The 16119-nt window shown below is 41.6% G+C and overlaps 1 protein-coding gene across 2 annotated transcripts in view; it reads right to left on the bottom strand.

Annotated features, from left to right (window-relative positions):
- Positions 1 to 16119, bottom strand: part of LIFR (LIF receptor subunit alpha) — an 83800-nt gene that overhangs the window by 47453 nt on the left and 20228 nt on the right. For both annotated transcript variants that reach the window (XM_044232520.1, XM_044232519.1), the window contains exons 2-5: positions 12598 to 12758; positions 10696 to 10810; positions 8121 to 8260; positions 1889 to 2052 (exon numbers count right to left, since the gene is read on the bottom strand). In XM_044232520.1, the coding sequence (XP_044088455.1) occupies positions 1889 to 2052; positions 8121 to 8260; positions 10696 to 10810; positions 12598 to 12739 (561 nt within the window). In that variant the 5' untranslated portion in view covers positions 12740 to 12758. The remainder of the gene's footprint in view (positions 1 to 1888; positions 2053 to 8120; positions 8261 to 10695; positions 10811 to 12597; positions 12759 to 16119) is intronic.

Genomic DNA, 16119 nt, shown 5'->3' with positions numbered 1-16119 from the left:
ATCCCGAGTATCACAACTGCCCTGGTCCCCACAGCGCCCAGCTTCCATACCCATATGTGAGGCCAAGAGCAGAAACCATCATGTTCTAATTGAAACAGCAATGTACAGTATTCTTTATTCTTACACAGCCACAAAATAGTATCGAAGTGACACAGCATAAGCAGCTCTTCCTCCAATGGTTATCGGTAACATATAAAAAGAAGGGTCACATTTTACTACAGATCTGCATCACTTGCCCTCTCACGTTTCCCTTTTTAAAAATTCATTTGTTCTATCTCTGTTTTTCTGGCTTCTTGGCTGTATTTCCCCATACAAAGATTTTTCTTCAAAGATCCGATCCTACTCTGCCGTGGCCATCTTGTGATGCATCTTGTGGCAATGAGTTAATAGGACGCCTGAAAACGAAATTCCATTCCCTTACGCTAGATTTCACTTACACTTCAGAGAGTAGTCCCCAAAGGAAATACTGACACCTAGTAGGCATTCAGCAGCTTTACAGGTACCGTTAACATTTACTGAAGTAGATACTTTACAAATGAGAAAAAGGAGGTTTTGGGAAGTCACCCAAAGCCAATAATAGGTAACTCACAAAGCACAAAATGTCAGCCACCATAAAGAGCTATACGGTCCAATTTTAGATATGCAATAGTTTCAAGACAACAAGGTAGAGCTCTATCAAAGCTACTTGCAAATTAGGCTGACAGGAAAGAACTGCCATTACAACTCAATAAAAGAAAGAGCACTTTAGGCTGAGGTAATTAGGATGGGCTTTAAAATGAGGGGTAGATTTGACTCAAGTCTTGAAGTACATTCAATTAGCACAGGTGCAAAGGAAGGGAAGGTATCTTATACAAAAATAAACATATCTATTTTGTAACAGAAAGAGCACAGACTGTAACTCTGGGTCCTGGCTCCACTACTTCCTGTCTTCCTGTTTCTCTGGAGCTTCATCTTGAAAATGGAGATGCTGCTGATGGTGCCTCCCTCAGGGGTCCGTGGTGAGAATGAAGAGAACCACACACAGAGCATTTAGAGCCCTGTCAGCCGCGAAGGCACCAACGCCCGAAGCTACAGCTATGGCCGCCGCTAACTTAGGAGCTAATACACACACAGTCAGAAAGGAACGCCATGACAACCACCATGAACTAGAGAGTAATTCTTTATCTTTACAATCTAGCCTATCTATGTACTTAGACAAATAACTGTAAAATCATGAGCTAGTCTTCTAATTCTCAAATCTGTAACTAAGCAAATTCAAATCCACTGAGGAAAAAAGGACAAAAGAGGGAATTCCCATACACCCACTGCCAAAACTCTCCCGACTATTCCTCATTCTCCTTTAGATTAAGAGGAAACTAAAGATAGATTATATAAGGAAACCATTTACCAACAGAATTTTAAAAAGAGGAAAAAAAAAGTATGTATTATTAAATGTAAAAACGTTATTTCAGATTCAGATAAATTCAACCTTAAAATCTCTCAACAATTATTAGAACTATGTTTCAAACACTTTTATGTTTATAGTATTAGCCAAAATTAAATAGTACATTTTATGTATCCATTTATTTCATTTACATAAAAACATGCACATAAAAAAGCTAGACAGAAACACAAAAATAACATTTACTGTGGTCAAGTGGTAGAATCATGGATTATTCGTCCCTTAATTTCCTAAATTTACTATAATTAATAAGTTATATGTTACATTATACATTATTTTAGTATGTGATTTGAGTAACAGCACATAGTTTTTAATGAACCCTGAAAGGATATCTGATCTATGTCCTTAACAATGTAAGAGTTCACTGATACCACCTTAAAATCTTTTAAAAATTACTTGGCTTCTTTAATGTCACAGGAAAAAAAATCTATTTTGGTTTAAACTTACTAATTTTATGACTTCCTTATTTTCTTTACGTAGAATTTTAATTTCCCAGATGACATTTGAGTGATGTGGAAAAACAGAACCCTGGTCATTCCACTTTAGGTGTAATGTGGAAGTTGAGAAATCAGCAGACAAATTCAAGATCTCTGGAGTGTCTGGAATTAAAGCTTCAAAAAAGGAAACAAAAAACACGACTTAGTAAAACAAGTTAATTATTTTTCACATTGTAATTCCATTAATTGACTACTTTTAAACTCCATTCCTTCTTGACCAAAAATATCAAGAACAAAAAAAAAATTCCTGGGGCACCTGGGCGGCTGAGGTGGTTAAGCATGCGACCCTTGACTGTGGCTCAGGTTGCCACAGGGTTATGAGACTGAGCCCTGCATCCAGCTCTACGCTGGTCATGGAGCCTGCTTAAGATTCTGTCTGCTTCCATCCCTCCCTCTGCCCTGTTCATGCTCTCCGGGGTGGGGGGGGTGGTGTGTGCAAATTCTCAAAGCATGCTGAAAAAAGTGAATATAAGTATTTATTTGCATAAGCAGCTCCTAATGATTCAACTGTCAAATCTGAGAAAATGATCAAATCCTAGTATGACTTCTAATACAATAACCATCACGTTCCCACAAAACTCTAGTGTGATCAATCTGGAATCTGTAAGGAGGCAACATCAGAGAGAAGTAAAGGAGCTTCCTCTGTATGACTGTGCCTTAGGCCTAAGAAAATGACAGAATATGGAAAGCCTGTTCTCGTAGAGCTTTCCGTCTGTTTTTTTCTGCAGCCTTCCCACTCACCCGGCAGTGTCTGAGCCCCTGATGCTGGCGGGAGTGACCCACTTTGGGATGCTATGAGCCGTTACTGGTTTAGGGAGCTGTGAACTGCAGCAAAACCATAGAAATGACCAAGGCACTGAGTGGGGGAGCCAACAGGGTACTGTGCAGATGTGGGAAATACTCCGCAGGTAAGAAAGTCCTCCAGAAAGGCTAGGTGAGCTTGGCATGCAGTGCAGTGCAGGGGGCTGAGAAAGATAAGGTGGTTAAGTGGGAGACCACTAGGGAAAGGCTGACCAAAGCAGCAAGGACAGAGATCATGAAGCACTGTCATGTTCATGAGGGATAGGGAAAAGGAAAACAACTCTGATGGGCATTTCAAAGAAATGACCAGATCAAAGAAATGAAGGATTAGTATAGTAAGAAAAGGAAACATCTAAGATTTCCTCAAGTTTCCACCCTAGAAAGCAGGCAAAGGAATCACAGACATTGTGAAGAAATAAGAGAGACAGGCTATGGGTGACCAAGTGTCAGGAAGGGACAGAGAGAGGTTTAGTGAGTGGAGGGGTCTGCTGACAGCGAGTGAGAATGGGGCCCATCAACACCATGGGCAGACTCAAGAGAACTCTCTGAGTGCAGCTGAAGAAACAGACCTGAACTCAGGACTCAAAGGGGCCAAAGCTTGCCTGAGAGCGGAGAGCTATCAACAGTCACACCTTCGAGGCACCAGAGAACCCCAGTAAGAATCCTGAGAAGCAGAAGGAAACCAGAGAAGACCCAGCACAGCTGAGACTAAAAGAAATGGGTTGTCATTTAGGCCATATCAAAGAGGAAGAGTGAGAAAAGGCCACCAGCATTGGGGAGGGTATGGTCACTGGTGGGAAATACAAAAGGTCAAGAAAAAAAAAATGCTCAAGGATACAGTAGCTCACAGACAGAAAATGGTAAATTAAAAAAAAAAAAAAAAAAGGCAGAGAAAGTAAAGTATTCTTTAAAATCTCCACGTCTCCCTATCTACAGGGGATGGGTAAATTACTCCAATAGTTTGGATCAATGAAAAACATGTAAGGTGTGACCCTGTTCCATTGCATGAGACGCAGGCTTTGTGGTATGAAAGGCAGACAATGCGGGGACTCTGTCTTCCACGTTCACTTCTCCGATCCCGGTAAGTGAACCAGAGATGTCCAGAGATGTGCACCTCTGGGCCACCCCTACCCCAGCATCGCCCTATGCAGTGCAAGGGCAGCTCAGAGGAGTCCTGGCAAGCCCAGACTGCAGGACTTCAAGGAGCTGGGATGGCTGAGTGTGCTAAGCAACAAAAATGGCAGAGCAAACCAACATAAATTAGTCTTGGAATTATTAAATAAGTTCTTGGGACACCTGGGTGGCTTAGTCGGTTAAGCCACTGCCTTTGGCTCAAGTCATGATCCCAGGGTCCTAAAATATTATCTATAATATTTATATATATTTACATACACACACACACACACACACGGAACCTGTGTCAGGCTCCTTGGTCAGCAGGGAGCCTGCCTCTCTCCCTGTCTCTGCCTACTTGTGCTCTCTGAAAAATAAATAAAATATTAAAAAAAAAAAAAAGTTCTTCATAAATTTAACTAAGATGTGCTGACCACGGCACTGTACACTGGATCTGAATAAGATACTTACAGCTGCACAGGAAATCGGACCTGTGGCTTCAAAACCTAAGCACCATACAGCAAAGTCAATGGGGGGGGGGCACCTGGGTGGCTCAGTGGGTTAAGCCTCTGCCTTCGGCCCATGTCATGATCCCCGGCTCCTGGGATGGAGCCATGCGATGGGCTCTCTGCTCAGCAGGGAGCCTGCTTCCCTTCCTCTCTCTCTGCCTGCCTCTCTGCCTACTTGTGATCTCTGTCTGTCAAATAAATAAATATAATCTTTAAAAAAAAAGAAAAAAAAAGGACAGTGGGAGATGCTTCACAGGACAGATTTCAAGTGGGAGGGGCCACTGCATCACACACCAGAAACTCGTGTAACAAATGCTGCATGTTAACTAACTGGAATGAAAATAAAAACTTAAACAAAACAAAACAAAAAAACAGAAGGAACAAAAAGGAGGATCAAGAAGCTGTCTTGGTGCCAGGAGAGGGAAAGCTGAAGGTGCCAGTGTGACTACGGAGCAGAGGCTCTGAAGAACACGTTCTTTCAAATGCTTCAGGCTGTCATGATATAGCAACTTCAAAATTATGTTTTGAGCACTAACAAGTACGGGAGCACTTACATGAAGGCAATATTCATCTATTATTAAATGCTCCCTCCCTGGGAAGTACACGTAATTTACATTTTATCTCAACAGAAGAGGGCTCTTCTTTAAAACACAAGTCATAGCCAATATTTAAGCTAAAAGACAGTAACAATCACAATTACGCAAATGAAAGGATTACACACACACACACACACACACACACACATTTTCCACTACTTCATAGTACACTTCCTCACAATAAAATGGGAAGTTTCCCTAAGATCACATGAACTACTATTTGCTTTTCTTTCCAGCTAAAATAGACACTTGAGGACAATCTTAACTTGCTTTCTACAAGACAGGAACTTTTCAACTGGGAAATAAGTCTAATCACTTGTGTTTGTTTATTTTTTAAGGCTGGCACATCTTTACCTATAACCTCCACGCTCTGCTTAAACATCAGAGGATGGGAGCATTCCCAGCTCATTTATAGGATCCACATTATTGATTTTGTCTCAGCCAGATCCATATTTTCAGGTTATTTTAAGAAACTTAAACACAAGTCTTACAAAGACTTATTTTTGTGTTTGCCCTTGTCAATTATAAGCATATTATGTACATGTGCATATATTAAATACTTTGCTTTATATGCATGGTGTTGACAGCATCTGGAGAAAACGTTAATTTCTCATACTTTTCTTCAGTAGTGAACTGCCAAAAAACCCAGATCCTCTAACGCACAGGTACAGTACCCTTTCCTAGCTTCTCCCCAACACAGTAGGTATTCGAAGATCTGCTGATGCCTCCACCTCCCTTTTATATTCATCTAGTGTGCTTTTCAATTTTCTTACCAGTATTATCATAGTAGTAAAGTGATATCTTATCACTTGGATACTGTTAATCTAATATTCTAATCAGAATCAGACTCAATAGTATTAAAACTGCTATCAACAAAGTACATGATCTTGTAAAAAAACAAACAAACAAGGAACTACTCATCTATTAAGTCATCTAGCATCTGTCTTGATTTGTCCTTCTAATTCTTTCTGTCAAACACTATCATCTTCAAGTAACTTCCCTGCCAGAACCTTCTCCTCACCTCTTGATAAATCAAACACAAACTGGCTCTCAGAGTCCTGCGGAATTTTTTAAAAACCTGGAATAAAATTAAGTTAGATTCCTCATACCGTACTACAAAATAATTCCAGATGCGTAAAAGATTTAAATTGAGCATGGTAACAAAACCAAAAGTTCAAAGAAAAAGAGTGGAAGATTCTACTTATATAAAAATGAAATCCATGACGTTTAAATTTTAAACTCAGAAAATTATTTGTAGCAAATATGATAGAATTAATAACCGTAATATAGAGAGCTCTTCTGAACCAATGAGGGAAAGGCTGAGGTTCAACGCAAGAAAAAACTCAGAAAGGATATAGACCAGAAAGGAATAAAAACGACTGGTAACGTTTAAGTAATCACAAAACAATCTGCAAAAACAAAGTGCTATAACTGGGGGCCATCAGACTGAAATGGCAAAACTAAGAGAAATGGACAACACCCAGTCTTGGCAAGAAGTAAAGAACAGGGTGCCCCTCTAACAGGATGTTTGTGGAAATGCCAAGAGGCTCCGAAGTTTTAGAAAACAACTGGCAATGGGTATCAAAAGTTCTAACAAGGGGATTCCCAATTTTAGGAATTTAGCCTAATGAAATCATCACACAAACTAGAAACATACATGTGCAAAACATGCTCATTAAAGCATTGGTTGTTAATATTGAAAAACCAGAAATCAAAATCTCAATGTTAATTATCAATCACGTAACATAATTATGGCATTCAATGGGATATTATGCAGCCTATAAAAATAATACAGATTTAGATAACAAACTGAAAAATCTGTGTCTTCCGTTAAGCAGGTTATCAAGTAGTATGAACCTTACTGTTTATATGTATATGCAAAGAGAATATATTTAAGTGTTTTAACAGTATTGCTCTGTGGGTATTGAGATCATGGCTGATCTGTACAAAACATTCACACGTGAATCGCACATTCAGCTGTAGAAAGAAAATAACCAACATGGCTCCTCTCTCTTTATCTTGAAAGGCAATGAGACAGATGGGAAGTTCCTGGAAAGCTTGCTTTGTTATTATCCTTTTGGAATCTGTTCTATCTCAGACACAGACCACGCCAAACAGGCATCTTATCCATGAAATTGGACAGGTCACCAAGTTAATTATATTTTTGCCCCTGTTTCAAAGTAAGTCATCCTTGTAAGTCTCATTATAATGTCATTATGCCGGGCCATGATAGTTGTCAGCAAAGAATAAACCCACCTCCCCCACCAGGGAGAGTCAAGGTTCCTGGGGTTTCTAAGGTCTCACTGTGTAGCCAATCTCCATCTCCATCAGCATGGGTCTAGTTCATGACTCCACTCAGCCTGTTACCTAGGTCATAGGCACTGAATCAACACCTCTGTAAAAGATGCCTGTCACATGTAAGTCAGTGGCTAGGCGCTAGGTATAGAAGAGAAATTTCCTGTCCTACTGAACCTAGTCTCTTGCAGAAGTGACCACTTAAGTGCCTTATCACATAATGCATTAGTAATGCAACTGTGAGAAAATGCCAGAAAGGAGAAGACACATTGCCTAAGAGGATGTTAAGAAAGGAACAGGGTCTCCTCTGGGAGGGCAGGGTCAAAGACTACCTCCTGCAGGGGACGCCTGAAAAATTCTGGAAGGTATGCAGGAATCAATGAGGCGAACAGGTGATGAGAAAGTAGCCAAATGTGGAAAGGATCGTGAACTCTGTGACATCTACTCTGACTGATTAGACGACAGTCGGCTTCCTTCCCAATCTTGGCTGTGCTCTAGAAGCCACAGTATGGCTGCTGGGGAAAAGCAAGCATTAGTCTAACAACTGAAATTCAAAAGAAGGGTAAATTTCTGACCATTTTATAAAGCACTGCAATGCTAAGCACGAAGGCACTGTGCTGAGTTCTTTTATCTTTTTTTTTCCCCTAAAGATTTTATTTATTAGTACCTGAGAGAGACTGAAAGCAAGAGAGAACACAGAGGAAGAGGGGGGAAGTAGAGTCACCACGAGCAGTGAGTCCGATGAGGCGCTCCATCCCAGGTCCCTGGGATCGTGACCTGAGCCGAAGGCAGACGCTTAACCCACTGAGCCACCCAGGCGACCCCGTGCCAAGTTATTTTCACGTCAATTTTCTTTTCAAATACTTACAAACATCTTTTTCATTTAGTGTGAATTTACTTATAAGATTTCCAAAATCATACAGACGGTTTATTGTTATTTCATGATCACCAGGTGGAAGAGCAGGGAGCCTAGTGTTTGTTTTCTCTGACTGATAACAAGAGTGAGACCTGCAACAGAAAAAATTTCAATTGTGTCCAATTTTAATTAGTGGATAAAACCAACAGTGCAATTTTCATAGAAACATGACTAACAGAAAATGCGCTGGAAAATACTTTGTTCTTTCGTACAAAAACATAACAGGTTATACTGCCTTTTAAGACAGAAAAAGGGGAGGTCGGTGTAGTCCATCAATGCGGAGGATGAATAACCAGACTGTGCCAGAAAGCCAAGGGGTAAGCAGGGATGATTATTTCAAGAAACTTGGGATTTTGGCATGCCCTTCATACTTCCCCAACCTTCCCTCTGCAGCCTTACCCAGCGCCGCACATGCCCGCCCCACTATAGCCCTGCACTTCTATACAAGACCATCAAGCGGCCTCAGGCTGAGACGGTGCTCCACAGGTACTGGGGACAGGCACGAAACTGGCTGCTTGTGGCCCCTCAGACACACCACCTCATTCTGTCAGCTGCTTTCTGTTCTGGCCCAAGTTTCAATGGGAACAACACCTTCTCTTCCACTCAGCTTTCAAAAAAATCTGCTAGTTCCCCACCCATTAGCCCTTCAGCGAAAGTTGGTTTTTTTCCTCCTTGGTTCCATGGTCTTTTACACTCACATTTACATTATTTTTATGGCCATTCATCCATATATATGTATTTTTTTTAATCCACATTTCTAACGTCCCATATAAATCTGAGTTCAAGAAGAGGGACTCTGTGGTGTCTTGGGTGACCCTGCCCAACACCCCGTACAGACCTCTTCACGTTCTTTACTCAGTACTCTGAAGTCCCGACTTCACCAGGGCGGCTCCCCTCCTGTATGCTCACAGAGGGAGGCTTCCTTAGCTGCCAGTAACACAAAAGCCCTGGAATTCGCTAAATCATGCTATTTCATACATTATTTTCCTCCAGGCTTTCTGTCCTTTTTCTGAGAAACTGGGTCTTCACACTCCACAATCACACCTTGGACAGCCTCTCTGGAGGCCCACACCACTCAGTCAATGAGCCCTTCACCTATAATTTCCGTCAGCACCCACAGTGATTTGTTTCTTGTGAACTCCTGGAGGGCCACAACAGCTTCCTCTCTCTGTGGCCTAAGGTAGTCATTCATGCTATTTACCATTTTTCAGGTTCTCCCCTTCTGGAATCACAGCAGGGCTATACTTCCGGCTGCTTGGAATCAAGGTAGGTAGTAGGGCTTTATTTGCAGAGACATGTGAGTGAAAGTCACATCTGTCCCTTCCAGAAGGAAGCTCTGGAAGCAAGCACAGGCTGTGCTCCCTCTCCTCCTGTCTCCATGCACTGGAGGGTGAGGGACCCCCTACTGGTTTGGGGTCCCAAGTAGAGCCTAGGGACAGAGATGCCAGCTGACCCAAGAAGGACATTGAACACATGCAGGAAACAATCCTTTATTTTTACAGGAGTAAATAAGGAAATAAGATTTTAGGGCTACTCCTACAACATAACCTAATTCCTCCTGGTTGACAAATATAGCAAAAAGCTTAGACTCACGTTCACTGAACCAATACCAAATGGGAAGACAACACCTGAGTAATATTTAAATGCACACTTATGACCATTTACATAAGGGCCACCCATCGGCAAAACGGGACATGGAGCTGCCCTGCTGAACAACACTGATGTTGCTGAACCATTCAGAGTCCAGCTAGCATTGGGGAAAAGGAAAAGAATATTCCCATTTGCAGAGAACCCAAACGCCTCACCTCTAGGCTTCAGAGCTCTTGGCCCTCTCCAAGATTACCTGAGAGGGGAAGGTGGGGTGACAGAACCAGTCGCCGGCCTTCTAACATCCTTTCCCCCTTTCCCTTAGTAACAGGACCTCAAGGTTTATCCAGGCACACTGCCCCGCCTCTTATGCAGATAGGCTTCATCATGTGACTATATTCTGCCATTGAGATGCAAGCAGAGGTGTGCGGGACTCCTTAAAGGTCTCCTTAAAGAAAAGCATCCTTTTCCTCACTGCTTTCTGGAATGCAGACAGGACAGCCACTCCTCAAGCATCCTTGAACCAGGAGATCGCATGCTAAAGCTGGCACAGCAGCACGATGAAGAGGGACCTGGGTCTCTCATCCACAACTGTGCCAGCCTTGAACTGCCTACTCCAGACCAGACATGTTCTGTTGGGCAGAGTCAGAACAAGAACCCACCTGATCTAGACCGATGGTTTGGGACACACCAGTAAAACTTCCCTATGGTAGATGAGAATCCAGAGCATATGAAAGGGGTGTCCTACACTTAATATTCAGATAACGCAACAATCCGTTTTGGCTGGCAGAAGGGTTTTTTCCATCCTGTCTGATGTAAGATTCAGATTTTTTAGGAAACAGAGAGCTAAGATTTAAAATTTCATTAAAAAATTTCCAAAATAAAATCTCTATGCTCTAATATTAAAGACCTTTAGGTTACAGCTCTTCATTTCTCTTACCTGTTCTCAATGCAAACTTCATAAACAGTACCGTGGCCTGCTCCAGAGGGTGCTTTCCAAGAACAGTCCCACACCCGCAAATTGTTAGTTACACACTTCAAATCACGAGGGGCCCCTGGAAAAGGAGAAACACACACACACACAGAACATGCTTAATAATTTAACTGCACCATGAAAGGCCAACATATCAGACCGTCCTCAGCCGTGAGTATGAGCACCTGTGTCTGCACAGGGCCCATGTTCTTCGTGCAGGGATGAGCCTGCAGGCACAGATGACTAGTTTTCTATTTGTTTGTAGCTGTCGATTAAAAAATGAGAGGAAACCAAAGGAAGTGAGCCAACCACTAGACCACCTAGGGACTGAACCTCCATCAAAGTCCCAACTTCCGCCACTAAGATAAATGGAGGGAGTCATGGATGAGACCCAAAGAGGGCCTGCAAGAATTTTATCTTCAACAGTCCCATGTGCTCCCATCCCTCCCTGCAAATAAAGTAACTCTAAGTGAAAATTACATGTTTCCCACATCACAAATACAGCTTCTAAGCATTCCTAGGCACTGCCGCCCCACTGCATGTTACCAGACTGCCACGTCACTGAAACCCCACAGCCAATCTTTAAATTTTTACTAAGCAGAGGTGCCTGGGTGGCTCAGTCAGTTAAGAATCTCCCTCCCGGCTTGGCTCAGGAGTCCTGGGATCTAACCCTAGGTTGGGCTCTCTGCTCAGCAGGGAGTCTGCTTCTCCCTCTCTCCCTCTCGCTCTCAAACTAAGTAAGATCTTTAAAAATGTTTATGAAGCAGATTATATTTAAACAGTAATGAACTCACACAAGTCTCTGAAAAGTATTTTTTTGTGTAAGCCTAAACAACTGAAGAGTAACTCAGTTGTTAACTCAGAATATTATAATCCTATTATATTCCTAATAGTATTTATTCATACCTGTGAAAGACTACATTGGTACCACACAATGAAAAGCTTGTCATGTTAGAATGAAAAGAGAGGAGGTGGTACCACGTAAGAGGGAGAACAAAAGGAAAAAGGAAGGAGGAGAGAAGAGGAGGAGGAAATAAAGTAATCAGAGTATAAAAAACATTATTCCATCTCAGACCTTCTCTGTTAATGTCTCTGAAAAAGTTTTTTTTAATTTTTACACGACTGACATGACATTTATGGTAGCAATAAATTATAAAGCTACTTATATGTGACAGAAAACAAAAAAAAACATTAGAAGCACTCACATTAGAAATCATCATAATGATACTTAAGTTATTTAACAGTGATCTCGGGGGAAAAGAGGCTATCTGTTTAATTATGGAAATAATACAAAAACTAAATACAGGGGCAGAAGGATGATAATGTTCTCTATAGGAATGAGCTAGGGAATAACATCTACACAAACATTCTTAATATATTTAAGGAAGATGAATACAATGTATTATTAAAAGATTTACATTTCATTTATATGACATTAAGAAAAGCAAAATTATAGACAGACACTAGGCTAGTGCTGGCTGGAGGCAGGGAGGAGAAAAGAGCTGAGTACAGAGGAGCATGGGGAATTTTCTGGAATGGGGAGTGTTCTGTTATTTAGTGCTGGTGGTTTTGACATTTGTCAAAACTTGCAGAATTTCACCCCAAAAGGGTGAACTGTACTGTATGTAAATTATACCTTAATTTTTTTTTTCTGGGGAAAGACTATTTAGGTCTATATTTACAAGCCTCTCTTTAAGAGAGAAGGAATAGAATACATAGGGGAAAAAATGACGATAGAGAAATGGATTTTAACCACAGAAAACCTGAAGGGGTCAATAAAGACACAAGATCACCTCATAATCAAAATAATGGCAAAAAATAGCAATGGCATTGCAATCAGTTCATTCTCTAAGACTCAGATGCACTTACCTCTCTTCTGGCTGTTTACTTGGTTCATTAAGTATAGGAGAATAAATGTTAATAAGAGCCACTGGAAATGTGGTGTCATCCCCATTCTTTTACTATCCATCATCCAGGAGGGTCTTCTTAAATGTGAGGAAAGGTTCATCATCTGTGCAAAGCAGTCAGTCCTGGACGAGAAGAATTTCAAATGTGTTCAAAATGCTGCAGAGACAGCTCTTGGGCTGTGCACAGCACACAGAGAGTGGATACTGACATGTACTGTACGTTAGTAACTTTGCAGACTAACTAGACCCAAGCTGCCTTGGCTTTGGGGGATGTCAATAATCGAACACAGCTGTAGCTTTTGTGATCCATCACAGGGTCAGTTTTCAAATGGCAGGCTTCAAGTTCAAGATTATAACCAAACAATGTATTTCTCAGCTCTCCATTCCAATACTACTACTACACTGTAGAAAAGCAGTACATGAAACTCAAGTTTTGACAATTTTCAATTATCTATGGAATGACATTTTAAAGTTCAATTAATATAGTCACTTATGACAAGTAGTATCTTTCTTTTCATTTTACACTATGATGTGAAGTTTCCATTGCATATAAGAAAAAATCAGGTTAAACAACAGTATAAGGAGTTCACAGATGTGGCCAAAACATTGCCCAATACACAAATGACTAAGATGTAACAAATATTACAACTATCATGGGAAAGGGACCACTGGCGGACAAGAGATGTCCACTCCTACAGACGAGCAGGGACTGAAGCCAGTGTGCCATGGGGGAAGGGATGCCTTGTAGGCAGGAGCTGTTCAGCCTAAGAGCTTGAAGGACACTTGTCAGCAAATGACCAGAGACAGACTACCAAGTGCTGGGTCCCCGATATTCAGGCACTGGAGGATCACACTGAACCAAAGTCCCAGCCCTCAGGGAGCCTGGAATCTAGCTGGGAAATACATATACAAAAACTACTAAGAAATTTAAGATTTTTTTTTTTTTAAGATTTTATTTATCTGACAGAGAGACAGTGAGAGAGGGCACACAAGCAGAGGGAGTGAAAGAGCGAGAAGCAGTCTTCTGCTGAGCAGGGAGGCGGATGCGGGGCTCAATCCCAGCACCCTGGGATCATGCCCTGAGCCGAAGGCAGACGCTTAACGACTGAGTCACCCAGGGGCCCCTGCACTGTTGTTTTCATCAGGGGGAAATCCATGATGTGATCTTCACTTTGGGAAGATTTCTGTAGCTGCTACATGGAGGTGGACTCCAGGGAAGAGTAGAGGTAGGGAAATCAGAGCCAGGTGAAACCACCAGTCATGAGGACTAGGGTTCTAAGAGCAGATGTGGAAGAGACAGATTCAGCATCTGTTCTGGAGATGGGAGGGTCTTCCCACTGTGCTAGAGGCAGGACAGTGTGGTGATTTAAGAACATGAACTGGACATCTGACCTCTATACATATTTTTTACTACTGTGGACATTGCTGCTGTAAACACTGGGGTGGCAAGTGCCCCTTCAAATTACTATATTTGTATCATTTGGATAAATACCTACTAGTACAATTGCTAGGTCATAGGGTAACTCTATTTTTAACTTTCTGAGGAAACTCCACGCTGTTTCCCAGAGTGACTACACCAGTTTGCATTCCTGCCAACAACCCCTGAACTAGAGGGTGTAACACTAAGCGAAATAAGTCAAGCAGAGAAAGACAAATACCATATGGCTTCACTCATTATGTGGAATTTAAGAAAGACGACACATTAACACAGAGTAAGGAAAAGAAAAATAGAGATAAAAGCAGAGAGGGAGGAGAGGCAAACCATACGAGACTTAACTAGAGGGAAAAAACTGAGGGTTGCTGAAGAGGTGGGAGGGATGGGCTAAATGGGTGATGAGCATTAGGGAGGGCACTTGTTACCATGAGCACCGGGTGTACATGCAATGGTGCGTTCCATCGCTCAATTCTACCCTGAAACCAATAATGCAATGTATGTTAACGAACTTGAATTTAAATAAAAATCTAAACAAAACAAAAAAATGGACTGGGGCTCCTAGCTCTGCTACTTATTATATGGCCTTAATCTCTCTGTGTCTCAATGTCTTCATGGGTGGAGTGGGGATGATAACTGTATTTTCCATAAGTTTGTTGTAAAGATTAAAAGAGTAAACGTGTAAGGCACTGAGCAGAGTGCCACACATGGACCAGGTGGTGTAAGTTTATTTATAGTGTGTTGTGGGAGATACAGGGAGAGGAAAGAAAGCAAAGACAGCTACGGATTTGGTGGAAACACAACAACGGATGGCTGGTGGTGCCATATAAATGCTCTGTAGGTACACAGAGGCGGCGGCAGGGACTTACTGTTCACAGGCTGTTTACAGACCGTCTGTTTGTATCAGAGATCGGTTTTAAGACCTCAACCTTGACATGTTCCTACTCCTGAAACAGAGACATCCTCTACAGAATGTGAAAGAACTACCCAGGATTTGAGAGCAGCTAACAAAGACACAGATGTCCAAGAAAAAAGGCTTCCACATCTGACACTGAGGGATTCCTCAGAGCAATGATGCTCCCATCCACTCTCGCTGAACGAGGCCGCCAGCTGACAAGTCCTCCCAATGCACTGAGAACTCCCTGTCAGACTGAGCAGGGCCTTGTTTTTATGCTGGAACAGACAACAAAGGATCATAAAACAGACAAGCCAAGCTTAAAACAATAAAATTCAGAACAAAGAGGTTCCCTAGAAGGAAAATAAAAATTACTCCCAGAAAGAATAGGGATAATGTAGACAAGAGGAGAACTAAAAAAAAAAAAACAACACAGGAAAACCACCTCCAAATAGACTCTCAAATTGAATACAGCATAGCCATAAAAACTAGAAGAGGATGAGGATGCCTGGGTAGCTAGCTTAGCTGGTTGAGTGTCTGCCTTGGGCTTGGGTCATAATCCCAGGGTCCCTGGATGAAGAGCTCCGAGTCAGGCTCCCTGCTCAGTGGGAGAGCCTACTCCTTCCACCTCTCCTTCTGCCACTCCCCCTGCTTACGCTCTCTCTTTCAAATAAATAAATAAAATCTTTAAAAAAATAAAAGAAAAGAAACAACTAAAAGAGGAGTCAATGAAAAAGGAATAACGAGAAATAAAAATAACTCTTACAAGTTAAATGTATTGGCCGATATTAAAAATTCTTTAAAGACAGACAAAATACTGAGCCATCTTTCAGGGGGAAAAAAGAGACAAAAACAGAACATGTGAGAGGAGATGTTAAGAATAGAGACTTGATATTGGAAAAAAGATCCAACATCGTAACAACTGGAGCCCACAAGGATAATTTAGAAAACACTTTTCTTAGCAAAAGCAGATGGCAAGACCTCCTCTTGGCTATTGCTGAGTACTGTCAAAAACTCAGGAGACAAATCTCGAGTAGCTTACAGAATTATAACCCAAACAGGCACATATTTCCAAAAGCGTTCAACTATTTGCTGGCCGATGACTCCCTAGTCATTTCCAGTGTCACTGAGCTTACAAAGTAGAATGAAAATGTATT

Source organism: Neovison vison, chromosome 1 (genome assembly GCF_020171115.1).
Source record: "Neovison vison isolate M4711 chromosome 1, ASM_NN_V1, whole genome shotgun sequence".
NCBI classification, from domain to species: domain Eukaryota; kingdom Metazoa; phylum Chordata; class Mammalia; order Carnivora; family Mustelidae; genus Neogale; species Neogale vison.
Note: the sequence above shows the minus strand (reverse complement) of the source record. Positions and strands in the feature narration are given on the sequence as shown.